General features: G+C 45.7%; 1 protein-coding gene across 1 annotated transcript in view; it reads left to right on the top strand.

Moving 5' to 3' along the window:
* Positions 1–18538, top strand: part of GRIK3 (glutamate ionotropic receptor kainate type subunit 3) — a 264817-nt gene extending 246279 nt beyond the window's left edge. Inside the window, exons 13-16 of the mRNA XM_088154122.1 lie at positions 2450–2667; positions 15398–15620; positions 16259–16509; positions 18101–18538. Of these exons, the coding sequence (XP_088010248.1) occupies positions 2450–2667; positions 15398–15620; positions 16259–16509; positions 18101–18295 (887 nt within the window). The 3' untranslated portion in view covers positions 18296–18538. The remainder of the gene's footprint in view (positions 1–2449; positions 2668–15397; positions 15621–16258; positions 16510–18100) is intronic.
* The last annotated feature ends 1019 nt before the right edge of the window (positions 18539–19557 follow it).

The following is a 19557-nucleotide window of genomic DNA, read 5'->3' as shown; positions in this document are numbered from 1 at the left end:
CTAATCAAACACACTTTTGTTTGTTGCATGCCTATATGTGCATGTTGCATGTTTCTTCATTGACAGGTGCAAGATGAATGTTGTTAGGGGAAAAAAGCCTTTGGAGCAGAGATGTAATATTGCGTCTTCTCTCCTTCATTCTTACAAGCAGCAGCGGAGCACCAGAGAGTTGCTGTCATCACACAATGACAAGCAAAGACATTGCTTCTGAAATGGGGAGAGGGGTGTGTCTCTGTGCAGTCCCTGAAGAGCTTGTCAAGATCAGCTTCTCTCTGTCCTCCACTGGGTAGGACTTTTGGAGCAGAGGCGAGATCTCTTTGTCCTCTGACAGATTTACCCAGCCCAGTCAGTCCTGGGAACCAAGGTTCCCTCGTCCCTTGGAACCCTTCTGGGTTGCGCACCAGCCCTTCCTGCCAAGGAGCAGTGGGAACCCAGGGGCTCCCTCAGATCTGAATGGCATTAGCTAAACCAGTGGAACCCACAAATGTTCAGAGGTGAGAAGAATTCTAGCAGGCAGCAAATTTCTCCTGTGTTCGCTTTCTCTAAAGGCCTAACAGGAATTCCTCACCATTTGCTCTGGGTACATTTTAGTTCATGAATGAAGAACGAAGACCCAAGAAATGCATGGAGGCCTTGGACCAGAGCTAGCAGTGTCCATGTGGGGAGGGTAAAAAAGTCAAGGTGGCAGTTGAGGCAGCACACTAGAAACCCCACCCCTTTGCTTGCACATGTGACATTGACGCATATGCAAAAAGAGTGGGGCTTTGATCGTGTTCGTGTTGACTTTTTTGCCCCAGTCCCATGAACGCCACTGATCAGAACCTATTTTGGCTTCCATAGGGAGCTGCCCCTTCAGAAATATTTTAGGTATTTTCTTCCTTTCTTTCTGAATATTAATCCATGCTGTAACTATGTAGTGAGAGATCTATTCTGAGGGTCACTGAGAAAGAAAATATAAAACCGTATTGATCCTTAAAAAATGGCACAGAAAGAATGCAAGTGTTTGAGTTCTCAAGAACTCTGCATCCGGCAAGAGGTTACCCAATGGCCTCAAGGGCTCTTTCCAGAAGAGAACAAAGGCTAAGCCAGATGTCACAGCCCTAAGACCTGTGGTTAGAAGTCAGTCTGGAAATGGAGGTTGAGGTAGGTTTCCTGGGATCAGCTTACAAGGTCTTTCCAAGACAACAATGAAGGCAGGAGGCCGAATGCTGTAATTCATGGCAGATGCTCTTAGGATCAGATTATGCCTAGCTTTCAGGAGCAAAGAAAATGGTTGCACTCATCCAATTCTGAAAGCAGAAAGACAATGAAGCTCCAAATGTCCGTCCGTCCGTCCTTCTCCAGCACTTAATATTAATATGGTTGCAGCCCAAGTATTTGATTAGTTTCCTTTTATTACATTTTCTGATCTTAGAAAAGCTCCCTGACATTAAGGATAGCTGGAACTTTTGTCTCAGAAAGGCTCTAGGCTCCTCTTCGCTCCCTGGGAAGCTTTCCCTCGGATTCCTGCACCATGCAGGGGGTTGGACTGGGTGGCCTCAAGGGCTTCTTCCACGTCTAGGGTCCTATGAATTCTGGGCTTCGGGAATGGCCGGCCCTGTGGCCTCCGAGGGTTCACTGCGTATCTAGCCAGCCAGTACAGAAAGGAGGCTCCTTGGAGGGAGCAGACCGGTTAACAGCGAGGGCCAGGGTCCCCGAAGTCTTCAGACTCCCTATCTGGGCACTCCTCCCCACACAATTACTATCACTTCTCAGTGCTGAAGCGTAGCTTGGGGATATGGCTTCAATGTCTTTGAAGCCATATCCTTTTCAGTCTCCCAGTGTTCAGTCCTCTGGGGGATGGGCTTTCCTCCACTGGACCCCCTTTTAAACCTGGTTCCAGCTGGCATCAGGAGAAGAAAGGCAAAATCATCCCTGGATGTCCTTCTCTCTTTGGACAAAGTCACTGTAGGCCTGTCAGACATTTTTTTTAATGGTGTTTTCCTACCCTTGGCTGCTATTTACAGCCCTGATAATTTCTTTCCCACAGGTTTGGATTTTTTTTTAAAAAAGCCTGTATGTTTGAAGATTGCCCTCAGAGTGAGCCCTTTTGAAAAACAATCCACATAAAAGGAGTGCCTTTTTATTTTAAATGGCTGAACAAAAGAGACATAAAAGTTCACAAATGGCTTGCTATTCAAATCACATAAAAGCTGCTTAGTTAATTACTCTGATTTGAAGCTCCCCATAAATTACTGGCTGTGCCCAAGGTCAGCAGTAATGGGGTGGGAATTTCTGCCAGCAGCACAAGGAAAGAGAGGGAACATCATGACTGTTTTCTTGGACATCGTTCTGGTTCGTGTCTCTGCTTGACACAGTGTAATTGGGTACAGCTCAGGGCTGAATCGTGGGCTGGGGGGGCTGTCCAGCCTGTGACTGCTTCCCTCTCCTTCTCCCTCTTTTTTTCCAGGTTCTGAGCTGATGCCCAAAGCTCTGTCCACTCGGATCATTGGGGGGATCTGGTGGTTTTTCACCCTCATCATCATCTCTTCCTACACGGCAAATTTAGCTGCCTTCTTGACGGTGGAGAGGATGGAGTCCCCCATTGACTCAGCAGATGATTTGGCCAAGCAGACCAAAATAGAATATGGAGCAGTCAAAGATGGAGCCACAATGACCTTCTTCAAGGTGAGATTTGAACCATTTCCCTCCAGCCTCCAAGACAGATGTGAGGTATCCTCAGTGGCCCTGGAGCATTTGTCACACAAGCAGAGCACCTCTGTGCCCATGCAGACCTCCAGATGAGGTGGCTGGTTCCTCTCTTGCCTCTTGGCCCTCTCCTCTGTTGTCTATCAAAAAGGGATGGGTGGGAGAGGCAGAGCTATGCATAGGTGGAGCGGTCACTGCCTCACCGTTAAGCCTCCCGCCCCATAGCTTTTCAAGGGCCCCATCAGCGCCCTCTAAGCAGAGAGTAATTTGCTCAGAGAAGTAGGCAGGGAAGCCTGGCAGTTGGTGAGACTTGCAAGTGAGCTTGGGAAGAGGGTGCCAGTGGTTGAGAACCTCACCCAAGTCTGGGCATACTTGCTCTTGGCTGAAAGGAGGAGGTTGGAGGGTGTCACCTGAGGGGGCATCAGGGTGGGATTTCAGTTGCTAAATCAAATATTTTGCTGCAGGTCCTTGTCTGCAAAGTACATTTGGACTGGGATAAAACAACTGGCTATTTGCCCCTAAGGCCCAAGGAAGGGCAGGGTGCACTGGAACTTGGTATCAAGGGAACCGATGGCTGTGAATGCCAAGGAAGACCCTGGCATAGCCCAGGATCATTTCCAATCTCCTAATCTATGATCTCCCTAAGGGCGAAATGAGCAGTAACGTAGCAATGGGTCCTGCCTAACTCAATGGTGTCTAGTTTTCCTGGCCATGATTGACGGGCAAGGAACATTTTATACAGCGATTTCTTTGCTTTGCTATATGTTTTTAAAATAATATTTTTATTAAAAGTTTACATAGATAAAGGCTAGTTAACAGAGAACTAGAAAAGATATACAAACAAAAAAGAAAAAAGAGAGAAAAAGAGAAAGAAGAAGACATATAAAAGGTGACTTCCTTCTCCCTCCAAATAAGTGTAAACATTTACAGTAACTTAAGACCTTCTCTATTATTACAAAAAACCCTCTTCCTCCCATTTGTTATCCCTTAATAATAGCCAAATTATTTAAAAAATCATCAATTCATCTTACATAGCAAAAGCAGTAAGAGTACCAGTAATAATAACCCATATATTTTAACCTTACACAAATAAATCCATTATGCTTTTAACTATAACTTTCTCTAATAAGTAGAACATAAAAGATTTTTTTCCCCATAGGCATAAAAATATCAACAATAGTAACATATATATCTGAGACTAAATCAAATAGGTCCCTTTTACCTTCAAACCTATTATTTTGTCTAACAAATAGAACACAGAAAGTTTATCCCCATATGAAAAAAACTTCAAATCTTCATCATACAATCCTAGTCATAATAAAAGATTCCAATAGTAACAACCCAGAATCACAACTTATATAATTTAACCCTGATCAAATAAGTCCACTTTGAATTCCTTTTTCTTCTTTTTAAGAGGCTTGATCTTCGGTCGATTCTTCAAATAAAGTCCCACATAATAATCTCTTGCACTGAAGATGTTACTAGCCAGGTAACGAAACTTCTGCAAGAAAATAACCAAGGTCAGAGAACCCCAAGGACTCCACTCTTGTCATTTTCTCCCTGTCTGTTTTCATACTTTCCTTCTGTGGATCCAAAATAAGATGGCTCTCAGAGTCACTCTTCTGATTTATAATATGAATATCCTCTTTAACTGTTTTTTTAAAATTTTATTTATATATCAAATTTATCACCACCCATCTTGTTAAAAAGCGACTCTGGGCGGTTTACATCATCTAGCATAACTTGTAGGTCTCATGCAACTTCTTTCTCCATGACACTCTTATAGTCAAATATTTTAAGTCCCTTTTCAAATCCACAACATCTTTTTCCGTGTCTTCCATGTCTCTTTTATAGTCTGACAGTTTTTTAAAGTCCATTTTAAGATCCTGATTCAAATCATCCTCAGCCTCTGTTTTATCCAATAAAATCTTTTCTTCTTCTATAACCTCTATTACTCCACTTTAGGAGTATCAAAAAGTTTTAAAAATAAGTCCTGAACACATTGTTCCCAAACTGACTTAAATTTTTCTATAGTAAGATTATGTTCCTTCATTATGTTACTAAGTATCTTCTTTAATTGTTCTCTGGTTCCCTCTAGTTAACCTTCAAAGCCCAGTCTTATCTTTCATTTCTTTTCAGAGTCAGAAGTTTCCCACATTAAGGTTTCTTACAGTTAATTCCAAAATCTGCAGCTGTATTTTTATAAAATTTAAAACAGTCTATAAAAACTACTCTTTCAAATCCATATGGCTTCTTAACTGTCCACGGTCAAGTTTCTAAACTCCCTTTTGTTGTTTCAAAAATTAAAGGTTTTTTTTTTCCTTATTAATCTTTAAACTTACTTAAATCTTCTTTCTTCAAGGATAGAAGGAAATTCTCCTGGTAAGCAGCAACTTGTCTTTCAGAGGGTTTTTTAATTCCAAATAAACTGTTAATAGGTAGTTTCCTTTGTCAATTAAAAGAGGAAGTGTATGCAAATCTAATGTCCTTTTGAGGGCTCCAAGCCATGGCTTAAATCTTTGTCTCAAAAGGACATTAGATTTGCATACACTTCCTCTTTTAATTGACAAAGGAAACTACCTATTAACAGTTTATTTGGAATTAAAAAACCCTCTGAAAGACAAGTTGCTGCTTACCAGGAGAATTTCCTTCTATCCTTGAAGAAAGAAGATTTAAGTCGATGTTTCCCACGACTCCCAGAATGCTTAACCCACTGGAGATCGCTAATTTGCTATCTCTTCATAGGGAGCCTCTGTAAGGAGTACTTGTGGGTGATCCAATCATCTCCTTTGTCCGGAAAAGGTTCTGAAAAGCCAGATCCTTCATCGCCTCCTCTTAACCACTGCAACCATCAGCTCCGCAAAAACAGAGCCGTCTTTAATCTGCCATTATTCCCCTGGAATTCTCTGCTTTGCTGTATTTTTAAGGGCATGAGGTTAGCCCTGGGGCTTGTGATGGTCTGACAAGGGCTGGGTGAAATGAAATGTGAGAGCAGCAGAACAGGTGCTTAAACACAGAGCAGCTGCAAACAGACCTGCAGGAGTCTCATCAAGAAATGTAAGCAAGGCCTGTTAGAGCGCAGTAAGCCCCTTGCTGAAAAGTGGGTTGCTGGTGCAGGGACCCCTGACGTGGGGAATCACCCACTCAGGAAATTGCGAGGTGCAGACCTCTGTCTGCTTTCTCCCCCCAGAAGCGCTTAGATGCTGCCAGATGCAATGGTTGTTCAGGCCTAAAACTCTGCAGGCGTGACAAAGAGGTGGCCTCTGCTCCTGGCAAGGGATTATCCCTATTTTCAAAATGTCTTTGCCCATTAAATTGGAAGGGGCTTCATGGGAGGGGGAGTCCAGCTACTTTGAAATGGTTGCAAAAGCAAGCAAGGGCCCAGCTCCCTCTCCAGATGGCAAGTTAGAAAAGGCAGAGTTTTTAAAGGAGAAAAGCAAAATGGGTTTGGCATGTTTACTTCATCATTTAGCCTCAAAACAGCACCCTCAAGGCTAAGCAAGGATTTGAATCCAATCTCCTGACCTGTCTCCCTGGGCTATGCGGGCACAGCTCTTGCGCCTGAATTCAATGGTGCCTCTGTTAACCTAATTCTCTCTAGAGATGCACAGAGAGCAATATCAGATATGTTTTCCATAGCAAATACTTGGAGTTGGTCGCCCAATTTTTGTTCTCAAACTAAATATTTTGTGAACAAACACAGACATTTAATTTGGGGAAAATAATGGATTCCTAGAAGCTACAAAATTGTCTTCTCTCTATGGACGTGCAAATGAGGAGAGAAATTTTTGTCCAGGTGTTTAGTAACTGTTCAGAATTGTAAAATTCGTGGGATTGACTTTCTTGCTGAACTTCATTCCCATCAGAAAATATAAGCAAAAGAGTTACTTTGAATTTTAAAAATTCAGAAGGATAAAATGGAGGTGCTCTGGACCAGTTCTTCCAACCTGTCCCATGAATGTGCTTGAAGCACCCTGTTATTGAAGGAGAACCCTCACCAAGAGTCCACTCCTGTTTTTGTGGGTGTGTGCATGGAGCTTCTCCTGATCCACCATTCCTGGACCTCTATGGCTTTTCCTTAATGTTTCTCCTGGTGACAGGTTTTGAAACTCCCCCCCCCCCCCCAAATTAATGCAATTGCCTCCAAAGGCAACTGGGGGGGGGAGTAAGTGATGGTGCTATGATCTCACTAGAGTGGGTACAGTCCAGATCTTCAGCTTCTTTGTGGGGTATTGGGGTTTGGAGGTAGTGTTAAGGGAGGGAACCCAGGGGTGTCTTTGGAATTTTGCAATAGGGCACTTCTGCCAGAGAGAACAAGTTGCACAGCCATGCTTTCTAAGGATAATCAATGCTGTGGCCATCTATTAGTCCTTGGACAAGTGCTCCACTCATCCAGCTCAAGGAGGAAGTCAGCTGAGAGGCAAAGGTCTGATGAGGAAAAGCACGAAACAGCTACTGAAGCTGAAGAATCAGTTGACACAGAGCACAGCGGCTCATTGGGGTTCTCTAGTCAGAATGCATCATCCTGCCCAGTCCTAAGCAAATGTGGATGGCTTCACTAGATAATAATAATATTAATAATAACAACAATAATAATAATCAGTCAATTGCAAAAGGCAGCTTTCCTTGGAACAGCTTATATCCTGCAACAATACCTTTAACATCTGCCTATCCCAGGACTTGATAAGTGGATAAAAATGCCAAATCCAGACTAAACTTCTGGCTGACTGGGTAACCAACCATAACAATAATTTTTAAAACTTATATGCCACCTGACTTTCAACGACTCTGGGCAGCTCACCACAATCAAAGAAATTGCAATAAAATCAATAAAACAAAAAATAAAGAGGAAGTCTGCGTGAAGAGCCAGGTCTTCATGGCTCTTCTGAACAACAGCAGAGGGGGGCTATCCGGATCTTGGGGAGAACCTTGTTCCAGACGGCAGGTGCTGCTACAGAGAAGGCACGTTTTTGGGATCCTGATGGATGGCATTGTTTAATCAAAGGAGCCTGGAGCGTGCCATTCCTGCAGGATTGAATCAGCTGGGCAAATGTTATGGGAGACAGGCGGTGCCTGAAGTACCAGGCCTTGTGTCATGTAGGGTTTTATAGGTAGCAACCAGCACCTTGAATTGCACCCAGAAGCAAACTGGCAACTAGTGCAGCTGGTGAAGCATAGGCATATTGAGGCATGCCCATCACTGCCTGTGCCACTGTATTCTGGACCAGCTGAAGCACCTGGGTGATTTTCAAAGGCAGCCCCATGTAGAGATTATTTCAGTAGTCAAGCTGCAAGGCATCTAGGGTGTAAGTGACTGTCTGAAGGGACCCCCGATCTAGGAAAGGGCACAGCTGGCACACCAGACGTGTTGTGCAAAGGCCTTCCCAGCCACAGCTGACACCTGCTCTTTGAGCAGGAGCTGTGAGTCCAGGAAAGACCTCCAGATTGTGCACCATCCTTGAAGGGGGAAATGCTATCCCAACCAAGGTAAAAGTTGGGATATCCCCGGATCTGGGTGGTCCAAAGACCCACAGCCACTCAGTCTTGGTAGGACTGAGTCAGAGAGGGTTCCTCCCCATCCAAACCCACATAGCCTCCAGGCACTGGGACAAAACCTTGACAACCTCACTTGGCTGGCCTGGGGTCGGAAGAAATAATTGGGTATCATCATCATACTGATGACACTGAATCCCAAACCATCAGAAGACCTTACCTAGCAGTTTCTTGTAGATGTTGAAAAGGAGGGGAGAGAGAGTAGAACCCTGGAGCACCCCACACAGGAGGGGCCTAGGGGACAGGCTCTCCCCACCAGCCAACACCTACTAGAACTGGCCCCAGAGGAAGGAAGAGAACCACATAATACAGTGCCCCCAATCCCCAACCCATACAGCCAGCTCAGAAGGACACTATGGTTGATGATATTGTGAGGAAAATATATCTTTGGGTGAAGGAAGGAAGGAAGTTTTTAGAGGCCTCAGATAAATGGGGTTGCCTTAATAAAACATGAGAAGGCTTTAAGATGAGCCTTTTTACAACCAGCCCAGTTCACACCAGTTGGATAAATTCTTTACAACCAGCAGCTTCAAGGGTGCTGCACATTCCTTTATATTTCAGTTTTATTATGGCGATCCCATTTATGTGAGCCTCTAAAAACTTCCTTCCTTCACCCAAAGATGTATTTTCCTTACCGTATCAACAGCTGCGGAGAGATCGAGGAGTGCAAGGATGGATGCCCCACTGCCACCCCGGCTCTGCCACAGGTCATCTACAAGCACGGCCAAGGCTGCCTCAGTACTAAAGGGATTACTTGATTTTCATAGCCAAAGGGAAGATTTTATTTTCATATCATTTTATGATAACATTGATCCCTGCCTTGGGTGGATTTTCTCTAGAAGAGACAGCCTATAAATATTGAAAAGGAATAAATATCAAGGAGGGAAAGCCAGTCCTGTCTCTCTAGTTGGTCGATTGGTTGGCTGATTTCATGAAACGCTTGCAGTCCCAGCCTTGCTTTGCTCTGCTTTGCTCTGCTTTGCTCTGCTTTGCTTTGCTCTGCACTGCCTTGGCTCACCTCTATTTATCTAAGTGTGGTCTTGGTTGGGATCCCACTTCCCCCATCTCAGATGTCTCACCTGCTGACTTGCTGCCATCCTCCCATTAGATGCAGCATTGTCCTTTGCCAGCCCTCAAGGGTTGTGTGTGTGTGTGTGTGTGTGTGTGTGAGAGAGAGAGAGAGAGAGAGAGAGAGAGAGAGAGAGAGAGAGAGAGAGGTTGATGAAACCGGCTGAGATCAGGCTCTATTACATCTCAGTGTTCTCATCCAAAGACTGTGGTGATCTATTGTGTCATTTTAAACCTTATTCCTTAATATCGTTTCATTTTAAGTGTTTGTTCTTTTTCTGTCTTCTGACTTCAGTTGAATCTTTTTCTGTATGTATCAACTTCTTTCTTGTCTTGAACACTAAGAACTTCATTTCATCTCTCCTGTTCTCACTCCTTACTAATTATTTCTATTAACACTTTCTGGATTCTTTTACTGCTTCACAACTTAGTTCTTAGAATTTTATTACTTTTACTATCCTTTCTGTCTTCCCATCCTCGGCCCTCTTTCCCCAGAGTGATTGGCTTTGCTTCTTCTTTCAAGCATCTGGGTCTGAGGCTGGTCTCTCTCTCTTCATCCTTCTCTTCACAGCCTCAGTGGAAACTCTCCTCTGGGTGAATGAGGGAACATCTTGGCTGGCCTCCTTTTGTGCCAGCATCTGGTGGGCTCCAACAGCTGCTTTATAGCTCCTCCTTTCTCTGCCCAAGTAGCCCTCACCCCTCCTAATGGACTCTGCATAGCAAAGCTAGGAGGGGGTTGGGGGAAAGGGCAGGGCATCTTCTCCCTCAGGCTCCCCCCCCCCTTTCTGAGGCTTCCAGTCTGCCAGATCGCAGATCCTGGTGATGATGATGATGCTCTCCATTCAATAGTGTCGGATTCTCAGCGATTCTGTGGACCAGCTCTCTCCACATGTTCTGATCTTGTATGGCTTCTTTCAGTTGTTTTATGCTCTGGTGGGTGTCGGCTTTGATGGTCTCTAGCAACCCTGGTTTTTGGCGGCCTCATTTCCTTTTACGCTGACCATTCCAAGCATAACTGCCTTTTCCAGTGAGTTTGATTGCATGACATGGCCGAAATAAGTAAGGCGGGATGACTTCTGGTAGCAATCCACAATTCATTTTGTGATCTTTGCACAATCAGCAGCCCCCTCTCTCACCAACCATCTCCTCCTCCACTCTTAACTGTCTTTACAGAATATTTGTCCTCCCAACTTCCAGAACAGTGACTCCTGTGGGCAATGCCAATGCTAATTGGGGGGAGGGGGGTTCCCGCTGTAACCCAGCACTGTGAAGTTCTCACTCCATGATCGGAGGGTGTGACTGGAATGAGTATGAACCAACCCAGCTGCATTCAGCCTGAGCCATTTTCATGCAGGCTGTCTTGTAAGCCTAATAGCTCCAATTTGTATCCCCGTCTCCAATTTGCTTAAATCACATTTATAGATACAGATAACTTTCTGAGAAATCCATACCCCTCTGCGCAACTTTCCCCAAGAGACCCCATTTTGTATGGTGTTTTTGAGCTGCGAGCGAGGAATTTAGGTGCCGTTGACTCCTGTTGCCCCTGCGGGTGTCTTGACTTCTCTCTCTCTCTCTCTCTCTCTCTCTCTCTCTCTCTCTCTCTCTCAATCGGCAGCAGTTCCAGGAATCCCTTTCATCCCCTCCATCCAGCAGAGGTTGGAGCAGCAGGGGTTCCAAAAAATAACTCATCTGGACAGGAAGGGCAAATAAACTTGGTTTGTTTAAAATGCTGGCTAAACCAACTTCACCATCCATTCTTTTGCAGTATTTTTGGCTTCTCACTGCAAATATGTCTCTGAGGGGTGGAGGGCATTTCCCCATGAATCACATCGATCCTCATGCAGAGTCCTCTGCCACCGTGGTGGCAGGGGCTTTTCATAGTCAGGGCAATGGCTGGGAATCGCGGGTGCGGAAACAGCCGGGTCCTTCCTTTGCGACAGGCTTTCGTGGCAAGCTGCACAAGAGGATTTTCCTTGTTACCAAAGGAAAGTGGATCCCAAATGTGACAGCTTAAATGGCCGCAATTGCAAGACACTATTAATTTGGACAGAACTCATTTAAACTGCTGTTCACTTGCTTGAGGGTAGAGAAGGATTATAACACCCAGTCATGTTGTAACAAAGGAGGGAGTGTCTCAATAAATCTTTTGTTTGGCTGTTTTTAAAATGCTGTGTGGCGCTTCATTCAATACATGCCAGATACCTGATTTACTTCAGAATCTGATATTGTTAAGCGCCTACTGTATTAATGTGGGCTTCTAATTGCTACCAATTACAGTGGACATTTCATAATTAATATGGAGATATATATATATATATATATATATATATATATATATATATAACATCTTCTCCCATGCAAGGTAAGATCGCAGTAAGTTTTCATATAATTGAAGTTCTGTGCTAATTGGAGAATGCCTTCTCTTGGATCCTGGTGATTTTTATGGCAATGAGTGAAAACATACTGCTTTTATGACACACATGTGTGTCTGTATGTATACATACATGTGAATACACACACACACAAACATTTGCAGATACACACACACACACAAACACACACACAAATAGCTAGTTTGGCATGGAAGGTATAAGTCTATTTTTGTAGGTGCCCTCAAAATTTGCTGTGAAATCAATCCTTTTGGAGGCTAAAGGCCAGAGACAAATACTCTGTGTAATTGTGGTAGGCTACACATCAAACAAATAAATAAGAGCTTAAGTTGAAAATAGTAGAATTAAAGCACTGTTTCCCATGAGATATAATTTGTTTCTTATTAGAACGATTGTTCCAAGCAATATTTGTAGACATTCTCACAGGCCCTAGACCTGGAAGAGAGAGAGAAAATTATTTCATTCATTCATTCATTTTATATGGCCAGCCATCTCAAATTCATGACACTGGGCAGCTAACAATAATTGTAAAAAAAAACAGCATAACTAAAAAAAAAACTAAGTACAGCAACACACATAGAAAGAACAGCTGGGGTGAAAGCAGGCTCATCAACCACAAATCAGCATAAGCAAGGTACTGTCAGGTTCAGCCCAAAGAACTCCACGAGAGAATGCAAATACAGTTCTATTGCGTTTATTAGCTTACACCTCAAGACAGAATCTCCCCAGACTGAACCCAAGTTCCCAAGCCAGCCAGCCAGCCACAACACCGTGAATTCCTTAGGGAGGTGCCAGCCTCATCTTCTTGAACTTCCCACACTCCTGTTGGGGGCTAAGAACACGCTTATCTCCCTGAGCCTGGCCTTCATGAGTCCATTCCATCACAGGTACAGGCTCAGCCATACCTCCTGACCTCCAGGCCCAGTGACTGAACCAAGTAAGAAGAGAATGGGCAATGGAGCTCCTTCCTCTCCTCTTTCTTTTTCCCCCACTAAGGAAGGGAGGGAGGGAGGGAGGGAGGGAGGGAGGAGGAGGAGGAGGAGAAGGAGAAGGAGAAGGAGAAGGAGAAGGAGAAGGAGAAGGAGAAGGAGAAGAAGAAGAAGAAGAAGAAGAAGAAGAAGAAGAAGAAGAAGAAGAAGAAGAAGAAGAAGAAGAAGAAGAAGAAGAAGAAGAAGAAGAAGAAGGCCTCCTTCTCCAAGCATTCTTGATGGCAGCTTTGGAAAGAGGAGAGTGTCCTGCTCTTGCCCATCACCCATCCTCCCAGGTGGAGCTGAAGGGTGGAAGAGTCCTCCGACTGAGCAATTGGCTGTGCCACTGACTAGGGAAAGTCCAGAATTTGAATGTATGCACCTTTGAGGTGTTTCTTTATTTGCTCCTTTCCTGAGGTACTCCTATTCTGCTTGTTTATTAAAAAGATTGTCAAAGTACAATTTATAGTACCAATTTATAACATTCAAGATCATAGAAACATTTGTAAACATTTACATTTTCAAAGGCAGGAAACTTTCAGCCATAGCTTATTACTCTGTCCAAAAGCCTATATCCTTTTTTTCTCTCTTTGATTTTGACTTTGAGAAGATCAGAAGGATCTACTTTGTTTTCTGCTAAGCTTAGTTGGTTGCTCCATCAGCTTAGATTTATGGAGCATCTGCAGGTTCAGAAGGGGAGTGAAAAGCAGAAAAGGGTGCAGGCCTCAAGATGAAGTCTCCTGAGAAAAGGTTGAAGGACCTTGGTACATTTAACCCAGTGAAAAGACAATTAGGAGATACTAGGATCGCCATTTTGGAATATTGGAAAGACTGCCCCATGGATGATGAATCAAACTGGTTCTCTGTTGTAATGCAGCAGGGTTCAAGGTGAGACTGCCAGGCAGGTGAGCTCTTTAAAAGTGGAGTTGGCTTCCTCCAAAGATGATAGACTCTCTGCTAGGTAATTTTAGCAGAGACTGGATAGCCAGACCAGGTTTTTGCCTCAGCATGGGGATGGGCTAGATTATTTTTGATGTCACTGCCAATACTCAGTCTTGATTGCTAATTGTTGTTCACTCCAACCCAGCCACTGTAATAAATCATGATTTGATACTGGATGTCCTAAAATATAGTAGTTAAAACTAAGTGCAATTCATCCTGCTTTGCCTGAAGCAATAAACAGACAATAGAACCAGATGCTTCTTCACAACTATTGGAGGATGGGACTGCCTGAACCCCAGGTATGACCACCATAGTTGAGGGTTATTACAAGCACAGCCAAATACTTCTCTTGTTTATATGCTTTTGTTTTAGAAACAACTGGAATTGACAGCGTTCTTCAATCAATTGATCATAGTTGAGAGATCTGTATCTGTCCAGTTTTACTTTTGAAAAAGAAATATACCACAATTCTTACACCTGCGCCACTTTCTAATGTTAATGATACTCCTTTCCTTACTTCACACTTCCTGTGAAAACTTCCTGGGACTGAATAGGCACCTACAAGTCCTCAGTTTTATAGCAGCGAAAGGAACAAAACCCACCCAGCTCACCACTTAGAAGTAGACACCCTCTGCATTTAAACCCAGGGGGTTGACACTGAAGTGAGAGGGGTTTGGAAGAGTTGCCCTTACATGAGATAAGCCTCCCTCTCCCAGGGCAGAAAACTTTCCTGCAGGATTGGTGGCAACCAGAAGCCTTTCCAGAAGCAATTCATGAGCACCACCGCACCTTCTGGCCTCCGTAGGTTAGTCAGAAGCAGACCCCTTTTCAGTATGCAGAATATGCCCAATTCTTCCTTGGTTTTCTCCCAGCTGGTGATGGGTTGGGAGACTTTAGCAGGCCACAAACAAGTATTCTGTAGAGATTTTATGTCTTTTATTTAAGTTTCCTTAGACCTGAAATAAGTAGCACCTTTTGTGCCTTGGCAAGCAACGGGTTTGGGAACTGGATCTTCTTCACCCCAGTGTAGCACGTTCCCACCAGCTCTTAGCACTGCATCTCTGTATGCTAGGTGGTTTCTTTCTCAAAAGCCCCCCCCCCCCCGGGCCCTGAAAAAAATTCAGCAGAGCTGGGGATGGGAGGCTAAGTGACCAGTGGGCTCCAAAGGGGACCCCTGAGAGCTGAAGGCTGTCCACATGGGCTTTAAGAGAACAGAAGGAACCATGCAGTCTGGCGCCTCTCCTCCAGCACCTGCAAGCTCAGAAACATGGGAAGGATCACGATGGCTCCCTGCTGTTCAGAGCTTCTCTGCCTCAGTTCCAGGTTGCCAGTTCAGCCAAGGAACAGGCCATCATGTTATGTGCTCACTTGCCTGCCTGAACTGTCCTGGCAAAAAGGTTTTTGAGTGCTGGATGAGTTCTTTGATTCCACCTCCTCAAACTCTTATCATTCGCAATTTTCATGGGATATCATCCATAGCCAGAAGCAGTAAAGACACACAACATCCATGTGCGTGTGGGAGGGGGCATGTAGGATGTAGCCTGTGCAAGACTCCTCTGTGTAATGTAGAAGATGCCGCCAAAGAGGAAGGGTGTTTTCGCCTGACAGCCTTTTTATTGGCTGGCACACTTTATGCCCAAAGCTCCTCCCTGTGTGACATTTGAGATGGATGTCTGAGAAGGAGGCAGCCCGCAATGCATTTTGGATGAAGTCTACCTTATCCCTCTTGCCTTGGCATAAAAAGACACCCTTCTTGTTCTTTTGTTTTCCATGGGTCTGCCCTTTCAGAAATCCAAGATCTCCACTTTTGAAAAAATGTGGGCCTTCATGAGCAGCAAGTCCTCCGCTCTGGTGAAGAACAATGAAGAAGGGATCCAGCGTGCCCTGACTTCGGACTATGCCCTGCTGATGGAATCCACCACCATTGAGTACATCACCCAACGAAACTGCAACCTGACCCAGATTGGGGGGCTAATTGATTCCAAGGGCTACGGGATTGGCACTCCCATGGGTGAGAGCACCAGGGTCCAGAGGAGAGCAAGATGGTGCAGGGCGGGAAGTGGGGCAGTAGCTAAAAGCATGTGCTGGTGGTTAGTGCGTCAGTCCAGGTGTGTTTTCTGGAAGGAGAGCTCAGTGTAACAGTTCAGTCTCTAATCCTGGAGAGAAGCTGCAGGAATTTTGGTTCTGTAGACCATGGCTTAAGCCAAACAGGCTGCTATCAAGGCAGACTGCAAAGCTTGCCTTGAGCCAATCTAGGGATAAGCCCTGATCATCCCACATGTCTACTGGAGCAATCAAACACCCCTTGGGTTAAAAAAAATAGTAGACTCCTACACTCTGTAGAACCACCTCTGAAACTGCCTTTCTCAAGCTGGGCTTACCCAGCACCAGCAACATGCAATGATTCCTTTCAGACAGTGAAAAATATCAGTGCAACAAGTTTCTGCACCTTATGGCTGTATCAGCTATGCCTGGCTGAAAATCCAGCCAATAGGAATGTACACAAAAGGGCACTGCTTACCCAGGTTTGCATGAATCAGCTGATCTGACTGAAAATTCTTCCATGCGTTTCATGTAGAGTGACCTTCCTTTTAGCTTTCTCCCCTGGGTATCATGCAACGCTCCCTCCTCTGCCTCGTTCTCTTTTAGGTTCGCCATACAGAGATAAGATCACCATCGCAATCCTCCAGCTTCAGGAGGAGGCAAAGCTGCACGCCATGAAGGAGAAGTGGTGGCGAAGCAACGGCTGCCCAGAAGAAGAGAGCAGGGAAGCCAGTGCGCTGGGCATTCAGAACATTGGCGGACTCTTCATCGTCCTGGCTGCCGGCCTCATCCTCTCGGTCTTTGTAGCCACTGTGGAGTTCATCTACAAGCTGCGCAAGACAGCAGAGCGGGAGCAGGTATCGGCGTCCTTCTTCCTCTTTCTTCTTAGATGGATCATCCCAAGGGAAGAGGTGCCTTAAACATCATGGTTTCGTTAACCCAGAGCCAGTGCGCATATTAATTCCATAGCATGGGTCTGACTCTCATCCTTTTTTTTACACTGATGTAGAGAAGGTTGTCCTTCTTGGCCCCAGAAAGGATCTCTGAGAAGGAGCGGCAGCTTCCCAGGGACCAGCTTGAAATCTCTCCTTACCTGCTCCCTTTGCAGTGGGGAAGCAGTGATGCGATCTCTGCTGCTGTTACTAACAGGGAGGCAGAAATCCAAAGCAGGGAACCTGGAGGAGCTCCAGAAATGCTTTCCCGGGGGGATCGGCTCTCTCTGCCACCTGCTGAACTGGTGATTCTGTTCAGGGTGGGGGGAGAACAAACACTGACCCAGGGAAGGATACTTGGGGACAACACTAGGTATGCTAGTGTGAACTAACATGCTTCTGATGGGCTAATTTCTGCTTCATCTCTCAATACCCTGACACAAAACAACGGGTTTAGCTCGCTGGTTCCTACTGGAAAACATCCCCCGCAAAGCACAATACTTCGGGGATGGGGCAAAGTGTCAGTAAGTTTGGGTTTATGTAACAAGAAATGTCTTGTGGCAGAAAGTCTTTTTCCAGAAGTCTCAGGCAGATTCTGTCTGATATTGCTGAATATTTCTGAGCATCAGAGTGATCCCCTTTTAGATATGACTTGACATTAGCTTAAGAATATCTCTCTTTGCCTAAAAAAACACTTTTATTACAGGATAATAATACTGGCTAAACTCTCTGTTATAATCAAATGTTAAAGTGTGGAGTACAAATATTCTAAATAATTAGCTTTCAAAATATGAAAGTGTTCCATGCGTGCATTATTATTGCATTTTCTTAGAAGCAATCAGAAGAACTAGAGACTTAAATTCACAGAATCACAGAATTGTGTAGCTGAAAGGGACCACAAGCATCATCTAGTCCAGCCTTCTGCAGTGCGCAGGAAAACCATTTAATCCATCTGCCAGAGATGGCTGTCCAGCCCCTTAGACAAGGAGATGGAGACTCCACAGTCTCCATAGATAGACTGTTCCACTGTGGTACAGATGAGACCATCAGGAATTTCTTCCTTATATTTGAACAAAATCTAGGTAGCTGCAACTTATCCCCTTTATTTCTGATCCTGGTTTCTATGGGAAGGGAAGAGAGTTTCTGACTGTCTCCCCTACGCCACCTTTTACATATCTGAACACAGATATTATGTCTCCCCTCCATTTTCACCAGACTGTCCTCAGAAGGCAGGTCCCCATATCGCCTTAGTTGCCCTCCTCTGGCTCTCTTCTGATCCACCAATAGCCTTCTGGAAGTATGGTGCCCAGAACCACACGCAGCCCCTCGGGGTGAGTGGAGAAAAGCAAGGGCCTCCAGTGTCCTGACTGGTCCTTCTGGCTCTGGTGCACCCCCTTGGCCCCCTCAGGCGATGCCCTGCAGGTTGGCCTTTCAGAGTCCTGGCCTTTCAGCCTGCCCCTGCGCGGCCCAACCCCTGGCTCTAACGCGTGTCTCCCTCTGGCCCTTCTGCTTCCAGCGGTCCTTCTGCAGTGCCATGGCTGAGGAGATCCGGCTGTCGCTCACCTGCCAGCAGCGCACGAAGCACAAATCCCAGCCCCCCATCATGGTAAAGACCGACGCCGTCATCAACATGCACCCTTTCAACGACCGACGGCTTCCCAGCAAAGACAACCGGGCCTGTAACACGGGGTTGACTCCAGCCTTCCCCTAGCCGGCCTGGGGCACTGAGGAAAAGGCCCCCGGAGAAAGACCCACAGCAGGCGGCCACAACTCCTGCAGCTGGGGAGTCTTACTCTTCAGCGGCAGTGAAAGCCTGGATCTGAAGGCCTCGCAACACCCAAACCCCACTCCTCACCTGGACACCTCCAAGAGTCTCGATGTTTACATATCAAGCGAATGGAAAAGACAAAGCACCCCCCCCCCCCAGATCTCGGATCCAACACTTCCGTTTAAGTATGGCAATAAACAAAATGGCCTTTGGTCAGGAGGCACGTGGAGCCCGCAGGGATCAAAATCTGAACTGGGTCCCAAGGCAGGCTTCAGAGGAGCTTGGAGTGGAGGGAGGGAGGACCAGGGAGGGGTTGTGGCCAGAGCAACTGCCTTGCTGGAAGGAGAAGAACCTTCTTTTTCCCACTGCTGGCTGAGCAGCCTTTGCGTAGGGTCCTTCTGGCCTGCTGCTGCCGATGGCAACGGAGACGCTACAGAAGCCTTCCCTTCTCCAGAGGGCATGGGAGGGGTTCCCATCAGCTGTCAGGAGCTGAAACAAGAAGGCAGCAGGCGCTCACCGTGAAGCAAGCATGGCGGGCAAGATGGTCCTGCCACCTTGAAGAGGAATTCTCTTTGTCAGCCTCTGCTCCAAACCAGTCGTCAGACCCAGTTGGGCAGAGTTCCCAGGAAAGCAACGTGCCCCTTCCAGGGCACCCAACATCTGCAAATATGAAGCAATGACAATGTGGACTTGGGGGGTGGGCATGCACAAGGGATAACATTGGGCATTTGAGAGTTGCTAGGATTTAGTGACATTCCATACATACATGCAGACAGAGATTCCCCCATACTGGCAGCAATGGCAGGAATAAAGGGGAATTTGGGTGAAACGAGTGTGCTGATGCCATTGATTTGGCAACCCTGAGCACAGCTTCTCCCAAGGGCACTTGTTTCCAAGTAAGTTGCCAGAAGGGTTCTCCCTGTTGCTCCCAGCCATTCAAAGGGGACGAACTGATTCCAAAGGCTTGGCCCTGACAGGCACCACAGACAGCACATGGTTTGCATTTTTTCTTCCAAGCAGAGTTTTTCTCTCCCAATGACCAAAGACCGCCACCGCCTGCTGTTCGGAAGGAGCCAGTGGTGGGGCTGCTCTTTTCCATGCTCCTCTTTGCAGAATTGCCAGGTGTAGATCTTGTGCCTTCCCTTGCCTGGGAAGTTACTGGTAGATCCAATGCAGATTGCGTGGTGCCTGCCAGACTCAGCTGA

This window comes from Python bivittatus, unplaced genomic scaffold (assembly GCF_059951505.1).
Source record: "Python bivittatus isolate LINGU-HERP-01145 unplaced genomic scaffold, Pbiv_v1 ctg000040_np1212, whole genome shotgun sequence".
Classification (NCBI taxonomy): Eukaryota; Metazoa; Chordata; class Lepidosauria; order Squamata; family Pythonidae; genus Python; species Python bivittatus.
The sequence above is the reverse complement of the archived record's forward strand: the minus strand, read 5'-3'. Positions and strand labels throughout refer to the sequence as shown.